Source organism: Schistocerca serialis, chromosome 8, assembly GCF_023864345.2.
Source record: "Schistocerca serialis cubense isolate TAMUIC-IGC-003099 chromosome 8, iqSchSeri2.2, whole genome shotgun sequence".
In the NCBI taxonomy this organism is placed as follows: Eukaryota; Metazoa; Arthropoda; class Insecta; order Orthoptera; family Acrididae; genus Schistocerca; species Schistocerca serialis.
The window spans coordinates 500,804,108-500,814,652 of NC_064645.1; the positions used below are offsets into that span (position 1 = coordinate 500,804,108).

General features: G+C 42.2%; 1 protein-coding gene across 1 annotated transcript in view; it reads right to left on the reverse strand.

The window, feature by feature from the left end:
- Window positions 1-7,258, reverse strand: part of LOC126417093 (ATPase family AAA domain-containing protein 2B-like) — a 35,861-nt gene extending 28,603 nt beyond the window's left edge. Inside the window, exon 1 of the mRNA XM_050084988.1 lies at window positions 7,074-7,258. Within this exon, the coding sequence (XP_049940945.1) occupies window positions 7,074-7,258 (185 nt within the window). The remainder of the gene's footprint in view (window positions 1-7,073) is intronic.
- Window positions 7,259-10,545: the final 3,287 nt, after the last annotated feature.

The following is a 10,545-nucleotide window of genomic DNA, read 5'->3' on the forward strand; positions in this document are numbered from 1 at the left end:
AACCTTAATAAGCCCATCACCAAATGTACTGCATCCAGTGTGTCGGAGTACACTCCAGCCACAGTATGTGTGTGTGTGTATATAAAAGTAGAGGGAAACATTCCCCCAGCACCAGCCGCCAAGCAGCACAAACACACAACGTCAAGGTATCGACATGCATGATACCCACTACTAACAAAGCCTATCCTTACACAACCTATCGCAGGCAGCAAGACAACCGCTACTGCTCTTGCCGCCCGACCTAACTTTCGCAGAGTTTTTTTTCCCTTGGCTCTTGCTTTGGCACTTTTTTTCCTCTGCCCTTCAAACCGCTACCCTTCGTCAGATTTCGACCAATCTATCTCCAGATGAGCGCGTATTAATGGTTAATCCTAACCAGACGTACGCAGACATCGCAGTACCCACATCCTGCGACACCTCACTTTAGTGAATACTAACCCTTATGCAGAGATGGCAGTAGACCTTTTGTGTTGGCCATCATGCCGGTGTGGGCGTGGAGGGGCTCCACCTCTTAAAAAAAAAAAAAAAAAATTCCACGTGTGAAAAATATATCTAAAAACAAAGATGCTGTAACTTACCAAACGAAAGTGTTGGTATGTTGATAGAGACAATAAAAAAAATGGAAAAAAAAATAAAAAATAGAAAAAAATAGAAATTTGTGTGTGTGTGTTTTTTATTGTCTCTATCAACATACCAACGCACACTAGGACGGCATAAGATGGCCCTCTGACTAGTATAATTTAATACTGTCTTCACTTCTCTGTGTTCTACAGATGAGAAACACGAACTCCCAGCCACAAGGACAGAGTTCAGATAACGTCTCCGGGTGAGTATAGGCAGAAGAAGTGCTCTCAATCACTGAACGCTATGTACTCAACGATGACTCCCAACCCGGAGGCGAAGTCCAGAATCATATAAGTTTGCAACAATACAGTGCCTGACTGTTCTAACTATAAAATCTCCTGAGAGCAAAGACAGCAAGTCTGTCTGTACCAACAAAGCTGATACTGAGTGACCATCAAACACGGTAGCTCAAAACGGAAGACCTCTTCTCTCCACCGCTGGCTTCCCAGCAAAGCTCGGTTCCCCTTCCTCATAACTCAGAAGGCAAATCACATTCTCAAAACCACGGAATATTCTCCATCTCTACAGATTCTTCTGAACACCGACCAACCATATTTTAGTCTTTTGTCATCCAGCGCAGAAGTTTGTGAAGAAATACCTATACTCATACAATGGTACACTTCTCAGAGTAGAAATCGTCAGAAATAACCCAGCCTGTGATTTCCAAGGTAATGCTTCCTCTTTCATCTCTGCTGCATCCAAGATTTTCAGAGTTTCCAAAGTATTATCCGGTTATTCTTCCGGCCCCACTACAATACCAGCTGGGCGCTGCTGTATTCTGCTTCTGCGCTCAGGTGCTCAGACTGTCTGTCTTGGCACTTCCTGTGTGAAGCAGGACCAACACACCTGTGTGGGCTTTTCCACCCAGGGCTTGAATTACGCCTTCCATTTCATCTCCACTGGTGTTCCAACCTCTACTAGTATAGGTAATCATTCATTACACCATTTTGATAATGAAGACACCTTTCATGCAATAAGTGTTAACAACAATTTACATGGTGTACATGACAATGTCAGTCTTCTTTAAATATTCATATATACAATATACAACCTATTAAATGATACCTAATTGCAGTTGTAAATCATGGCAAAGTATGCAGATGAGTGCTTGTAAGGTTCGAAGTTATAGCCACCTTACAAATACAAAATCAAATAGAATTATTGCAGGACTAAGTCTAACAATGAATAGGAAAACAGAAATGTGGGTATGCTACTACGAGCAGCATAGTGAATGGAGTAGTGTAGCCAAGACAGACAGGAAACCAACACCCACCACAATAGTACAAGTTTATGAGCCAACTAGTTCCACAGATGATGAAGATATTGGAAGAGTTTATGATGAGATAAAAGAAATAATTCAAATAGTAAAGGGAGAGGAAAATTTAACTGTGGTTGGTGACTGGAATTTGTTAGTAGAAAGAAGAAGAGCAGGAAAAATAGTAAGATATGGAATGAGGAAAAAGAATGGAAGAGGAAGCCACTGGTAGAATTATGCTGAGAGCATAAGTTACTCATCACTAACACTTAGTTTAAGAAACATCTAAGAAGGTTGTGTATGTGGAAGAATCTGGAGACATAGAAAGGTTTCAGATTGATTGTATAATGATAAGACAGATATTTTGGTATCAGATTTTAAAATGTAAGGCATTTCCAGAAGCAGATGTGGATTTTGACTACAATTTATTGGTTGTGAAATGTAGACTAAAACTAAAGAAACTGCAAAAAGGTAGGAAATTAAGGAGGTGGGACCTGGATAAGTGGAAAGAACTAGAGGTTGCTGAGAGTTTCTAAGAAAGCATTGGGTAACAATTGACTGAAACAGAGGAAAGGAATATAGCAGAAGACAAATGGGTAGCCTTGAAAGATGAAATGGAAAAGGGAGCAGAGTATGAAATAAGTAAAAAAGACAGAACCTAGTATAAATCCTTGGATATCACAGGAGACATTGAATTTAACTGATGAAAGGAGAAAATACAAAAATGCAGCAAATGAAGCAGGTGAAATGGAATACATATGTCAAAAAAGAAAAAAAGAAAAAGAAAAAATAAAAGAAGCTGACAGAAAGTGAAATATGGCTAAAGGTCAAATGTAAGTCTCTAGAAACCTGTATAATCAGCAGAAAGATAAATAATGCCTACAGGAAAATTAAAGATGCCTTTCGAGAAAAGAGAAGCAGCTGTATGAACAATAAGAGTTTAGATAGGGAAACAGTAGTAAGCAAATAAGGGAAAGCTGAAAGGTAGAAGGAATATATAGTGGGAGGAGGCAGGGCTATTGATGGGAAATGAACTTGAAGGCTATATTATGCAAAAGGAAGAGGAAGTAAATGAAGATGAGATGGGAGATATGGTACTGTGAGAAGAATTTGACAGAGCACTGAAAAACCTGAGATGAAAAAAAAAGCACCTGGAGTAGATGATGTTGCCTCAGGACTGTTGATATCCTTGGGAGATCCATCCATGACAAAACTATTCCGTCTGGTGGTAAGATGTACAAGACATGGGAAATACCCTCATACTTCAAGAAGAATGTAATAATTCCTATTCCAGAGAAAACACTTGCTGACAGGTGTGGGAATTACCAAACTGCCAGTTTAATACATCATGGTTGCAAAATATGGCACAAATTATTTACAGAAGAATGGAAAAACTCATAGGAACCAGCCTTGGGGAAGATTAGCTTGGGTTTTAGAGAAATGCTAGAATGTGCGAGGCAATACTGACCCTACAACCTATCATAGCAGACAGGCTACAGAAAGGCAAACTTACAATTATAGGATTTGTAGATTTAGAGAAAGCTTTTGGCAATGTTGACTGGAACACAGTCTTTGAAATTATGAAGGTAGCAGAGGTAAAATACAGGAATCAAAGATTATACACTGAAGACCCAAAGAAGCTGGTACACCTGCCTAATATCATGTAGAGCCCCCGCAAACACGCAGAAATGCCACAACACAACTAATATCTGAATTGGTGCTGGAGAGAATTGACGCCGTGAATCCTGCAGGGCTGTCCATAAATCCATAAGGATATGAGGGGCTGGAGATCTTTTCTGAATAGCACATGGCAAGGCATCCCAGATATGCTCAATAACATTTATGTCTGGGGAGTTTGGTGGCCAGCAGAAGTGTTTAAACTCAGAAGAGTGTTCCTGGAGCCATTCTGTAGCAATTCTGGATGTGTGGAGTGTCACATTGTCCTGCTTAAATTGCCCATGTCTGTCGGAATGCACAATGGACATCAATGGATGCAGGTGATCAGACAGGATGCTTACAGACGTGTCACATGTCAAGAGTCATATCTAGATGTATCAGGCATCCCATATGACTTCAACTGCACACTCCCATCAGCTTGAACAGTCCCTTCATGAGGTTGTCTCCATACCTGTACACATCCATCTGCTTGATACAATTTGAAACAAGACTCATCCAACCAGGCAAAATGTTTCCAGTCATCAACAGTGCAATGTTGGTGTTAGCAGGCGCAGGCGAAGCATAAAGCTTTGTGTCATGCAGTCATCAAGGATACATGTGTGGGCCTTTGGCTCCAAATACCCGTATCAATGTTGTTTTCATTGAATGGTTCTCACAATGACACTTGTTGATGGCCCAGCATTGAAATCTGCAGCAGTTTGTAGAAGGGTTGCATTTCTGTCATGTTGAACTATTCTCTTCAATCACTGTTGGTCCTGTTCTTGCAGGATCTTTTTCCAGCCACAGCAATGTCGGAGACTTGATGTTTTACCATATTGAGATTCATGGTGCACTCACAAAATGGTCGTATGAGAAAATCCCAACTTCATCACTACCTTGGAGATGCTGTGTTCCATCGCTCATGTGCCGACTATAACACCACATTCAGTCTCAATTAAATCTTGATAGCCTGCCATTGTAGCAGCAGTAACCAATCTAACAACTGCCTGAGACACTTGTCGTATATAGGCGATGCCGACTGCACTGCCATATTTTTTAACGGTTTGCATATCTCTGTATTTGAATAAGCATGCCTATACCAGTTTCTTTGACACTTCAATGTATAACTTGTACAGAAACCAGACAGCAACTGTAAGAGTCGAAGGGCATGAAAGGGAAGCAGTGGTTGTGAAGGAAGTGAGACTGGGCTGTAGCCTATTCCTGGTGTTAGTCAGTCTGTACACCAAGCAAGCACAAAAGGAAACCAACAAAAAATTTGGCGAAAGAGTTAGAGTTAAGGGAAAAGAAATAAAAACTTTCTGAGGTTTGCAGATTACACTGCAATTATGTCAGAGACAGCAAAGGACTCAGATGTGCAGTTGAATGGAATGAACAGTGTCTTGAAAGATGGATATAAGACAAACATTAACAAAAGCAAAACAAGGGAAATGGAAGTTAGTCAAATTAAATCCAGAGATTCTGATAAAATTAGATTAGGAAGTGAGGCACTAAAAATTGTAGATGAGTTTTGCTGTTTGGCAGTAAAATAAATAATGATTACCGAAGTAGATAGGATATAAACTACAGACCAGAAATGGCAAGAAAATCATTTCTGAAGAAGATAAATTTATTAACATTGAATATAAACTTAAGAGTTAGGAAGCCTTTTTTGAAGCCACTTGTATGGATTGTAGCCTTGTACAGAAGTGAAACATTGATGACAAGCAGTTCAGACAAGACGAGAGAAGAAATTGTGGTTCTACGGAAGAATGTTGAAGATTAAATGGGCAGGTCATCACATAACTAATGAATAGAACTGGGAAGAAAAGAAATTTGTGGCATTACTTGATTAAAGGAAGACTCATTCTTAGCTGTCAAGGAATCATCATTTTAGTACTGGAGGATTGCGTGGGGGAGTTAACATTGCTGTAGAGGACCAAGAAACAAGTACAGTAAACAGGTCCAGATGGACATTGCTTGCAGCAGTAATTCAGAGATGAAGAGGCTTGCACAGCATGGAGTAGCATGGAGAGATGCATAAAACCAGCCTTTGGTCATCATGTTCAATAAGTTCCCATCATGAATGGAAGCCTTTGGATTTTGGAAGAAGTCAGTGCAAACCAAGGTCAGACAAAAAGTAAACAAAATCAAGTGAATCCAGTGTACCTCCATCATACCCGTAAAACCAGCTGTCACATACTACTTCTGAATACTGCACTGATGAATGAACATTTTAAGAATAATCTGCGTTTTATTGAAACTAGTGACTAAACCCAGCTTATTACAGGTAGCACTAAGTATCTACTACCATGCAACTGTCTGGTGTAGTGATTATTTTGTTTACGGGCCACTGCATAAAATTATGGTTAAACTTCAAATAACAATGTTGAAATCAAACAGCAGAAAATTGAGGACTGAATAATGACAATATTATAAAAAGGGTAGATTGCCACTCATCATATAGTGAAGATGTTGAGTTGCAGACAGGTACAACAAAAAGAATGCTAAACAAGTAAACTTTTGGCCAAAAGGCATTTTTTTAAACTAGACAAAATAAACACATTCACACACACATGTCCTCTGTCTCTGGCCACTGAGACTGTGCGTGATGGGAGAAGCAATCTGGGTGGTGGGGGCAAGGGGGAGGCTGAGGCAGTCTGCTTCACAGGCTGTGCCATCTCGGTCCTCCATACCAGCACCAGTTTTCTGAAGTGTGCAGGTGGGAACTCTCCCTGCAATATATTCTATGTTCCTATAACAGCCCTGGTCTCAACCTACATTAGTCACTGTCCTTCACCCACCTATCCCCTTCCCTGATCCCACTCCAGTACTACACAGCCTTTGTTCCACTAATTCACCCACAATCTCTTTACTTCTCTCTACACCCCGGCCCCTGCCCCTCTTCACCTAAGCTCTCAACTCCACCTAGCTGCCCTACCCTGCCCCTACCACGTCCATGTATGCTTCCACAAGCAGCAATTTACAGTTCCCCATCTCTACCCTGCTATCTCCTCCCCTCCATGCCCCAGCCTCCTTCTTACCAACACCACCACCACCACCACCACCACCACCACCACTCAGATTACTTCTCCCATCATCTGCCATTGTTCGCAGTTCAGCCTTGGTGACCAGTGACAGAGTTCTTCTGTGTGTGTGTGTGTGTGTGTGTGTGTGTGTGTGTGTGTGTGTGTGTTGTGTTAGCGTGAATGTGTGTGTGTTGTCTACTTCAGAAGAAGGCCTTTCAGCCAAAAGCTTACCCGTTTAGCAGTCTTTTTCTTGCACCTATCTCCGACTTAACATCTCCACTACATGGTGAGAGCGAGCAGTCTATCCTCTTCATAATTATCCTTCATAATCTAGCCTTCTTCATAATTTTGTCAAATAACAATGTTAGATAAGGAAATTTCTCAGGAAGTGAGAACATTATCTGCTCCAGATCTAAGTGGTGTTTTGAATGATATCTTATGGCAATTATGGTAGCTGCAAATTATAGCACCAGCCAGCCCATCTGACTGCACTGCCACTTGGTGTGAGCTACAGAGTTACAGCCATTTGCAGCTGCCTGACTGCAGCACCAGTAAGGCATGGTCCTCCCAGCTGCAGTGCAGTTTGGTGCGAGATGTGGCCATTTGCCAACTGCTTGGCTTCAGCGGGTTTGGCATGAGCTATATTTTCTACGTGATCTTTTCCCACATTTCCCAAAGTAACATCGATACAAAGCATTTGCTGTCACACAACGTGGTGGGATGCCCCTTCTGCTACTGTAGTAAGGAGCAATCCTTGTCAGTTCGACAGTCGACAACAATTGGTTTCATGTATATATAGAAGACAGCTAGATTATTCTTTATTTCCCACAGTCTCAGTTGCACAGTTCTTTTGGTATTTACTAGTCTTAGTCTAAAACTGTCTTCACTATACAACCTGTCTTCACAATGAATCAGTAGTATTCATATTGCTGACTGAATATTACAATGTGCAAGTACATCACCATTTTAAACAGTTGAACTCATTCATATATGTACATCATGCAAGTCATGTATGTGTCTGCAAGACTAGCAAGAAGTGGTGGCTATAAGCAGAACTTTTACCATTTAAAATTGCAATATACATTGTAATGTGATTATTCAGGAATAAAAGAACTGACTCACCAAAAGGGAGAAGCGCTGCATCGTCAATAGGTACACAAATGAAAGGTCCAGATCTTGCCTAGCTTTCACTTCCTTTCTCAAGCTCTTCCTTTTTCAAGATTGCAGGGAAAGCATGTATACACACACACACACACACACACACACACACATGCACACACACACACACACACACACACACACACACAGGCCCACAGAGACTGAAGGAGAGGGCCAGAGGCAGGGAGGGGGTGAGGAGGGGAATGGCTTGTGGGAGGGCAGGGAGCTGTCTGTGGCAGACAGCTGGGGACATTATTTCATAGACAGGGGTATGGGATAATAGCACACAACTAGCTGATGTGGGGATACAAATTGGGTGGGGGTAAACAAACGGGTGGATGTGCGCGCACTCGCACACACACACACACACACACACACACACACACACACTATTGGGCAGTGGGGGCGGGGGCAGTGAGTTACTTTAGGTTTAGGCCAGGAAGGTTATGGAAGCGAAGGATGTCCTGTAAGGATAGCTCCCATCTTTGCAGCTCAGAGCTCATAAAAGCTAATGGTGCTGGGGAGGATCCAGATGGCATGGGCTGTGAAGCAGCCATTGAAATTTTATGTTCTGCTGCATGTTGTGCCACTGGGAGGTCCTGTTTTTGGCAACAGTCTGGTGGTGGCCATTCATTCTAATTGATAACTGGTTGTATGTCATACCAATGTAAAACACTGTGCAGTGGTTGCAGTAGAGTTGGTATATAACATGGCTGCTTTCATAGGCGGCCTGGCCTCTGATGGGAATGGAGTAGGTAATGGTGGGTTGGTGGATGGGCAGGCTTGCATCTTGGTCTTCGACAGGGATATAATTCCTGTGTGGGCAGCGGAACACCATTTTAGGAGGGATAAGAAGTATCTTGGGTAGGATGTCACTCATTTCAGGGCATGATGATAGATAATCAAAGCCCTGATAAAGGACATTGTTCAGTCATTCCAGTCCAGGATGGTCTTGGGTGATAAGGGGGTTGCTTCTTTTTGGTTGATTCTTGGGATGGATGTGAGGATCAGATGTGTGTGAGGATCTCTCATGCTATATCCTCACACACACCTGATCCTCATAGCCATCCTAAGAACCAACAACAAAGGAGCACCCTCCTTGTCACTCAATACTACCCCGGACAACTGAACCATATCCTTTGTTTGGACTTTGATATTCTATCATCATGCCCTGAAATGAGGGACATCCTACCCAAGATACTTCCCATCCCTCCTAAAGTGATGTTCTGCCACCCATGCAACATCCACAACATCCTAGTCCATCCCTAAGCCACTCCCACCACCAATCCCTTGCCACAGGGATCATATCCCCGTGGAAGACCCATACGCAAGACCTGCCCAATCCACCACCCCCGCACAACCTAATCCAGTCCCATCACAGGCTTATACTACCCCATCAGAGGCCAGGCCACTGCTACATAACCTAAGCCATATGGATCTTCCCCACCACCACCAGCTTTTCTGAGCTGCACAGATTGAACTTATCCTTACAACACATCCTTCACTCGCATAACCTTCATGGCCCAAACCTAGGGCAACTCACTGCCCCCCCTCCTCTCACCCAATAGTGTGTGTGTGTGTGTGTGTGTGTGTGTGTGTGTGTGTGTGTGTGTGTGTGTGTGTGTGTGCACGCACGCACACACACGTGGGTGCGTGGGTGGGTGTGCGCAGCCCCAGCTAGCTCATAGATGGCTCCCCACTCTCCCACGAGCCACGAGAGGCTTCCACCCAGTCCTCTCCCTGCCTACCGCCTCTCTCCAGCCCACACCCCAACCCACCCCACCCCACCCCACCCCACCCCACCCCACGCCCCACCCCACACCCCACCTCACCCCAGTATGCTTATTGTTGGCCAGGAGAGAGCTGGTAATTAACTGAGCACAATGTAAGGAGACAGGCATTTGAATGTGAGTGAGTGAGTCAGTGTATGTGTGTTTGTGTGCATGCTTTTCCTCCAAGCTTGTGAAAGAAAGAGCATTCTGAAAGCTAATCAAGCTCTGACCTTATTGCTTGTGTACCTACCAGCCACACATTGCACCTTTCTCTCAGTGAATCGTGTTCTTTATTCCTAAATAGTTCATAATTCTCAACCAGAACATTCTGTACATTGTAATGTAATTTATCTCTTAGTAATGTGAAGGGCCTTTTAGCCCAAATCTATTAAATACTATAAAAGTTGTGCAACTTGAGATGGTTTCAATTTCAATTTATTGCTTGCAAAATGTAATTTTACATGCATGTGCATTTTCAATTAGGTATAAAGTTTTTACAGTTGCAATTTTTTTAGTTTACATTATTTCTTATTACATTATAATTCTTGATAAATTCAAGTAATAAGGGCATATGGATACGCCACTGCTTGACTCACTTTTTAAAAATATCCCCTGTCAATATCCTAACTACATTTGGTAACAAGTTATTAACAACAGCTCCTTTGATGGGCTTTTCACTGTCAATCTTCTGTTAACTACATGAAAGTCTTTTCTATGCCTTGTTTCATAGTTGTGAATAGCCAAGTTTCTTTTCATGATCTTAGTGTCTTCTTTCACTAGCATTATAGTTTCTACTGTATACATGGCATAAACTGTGAGAATATTGTGTCTAATGAATAGGGGCTTGCAAGAAGCTCCTGGTTTTACATTTGCTATGATCCTAAAGGCTCGCTTCTGCAGCATGAAAACCCTTTTCACATTAATTTGAAATGTCCCACCCTACAGCAATATTCCATAAGACAAGAAAGGGTACACTAATCCATAATATACAGTCCTTAGTGTTTCAGAATTAGATATGGTGATAATCTTCTTAATACATATAGACAGGGTGTTA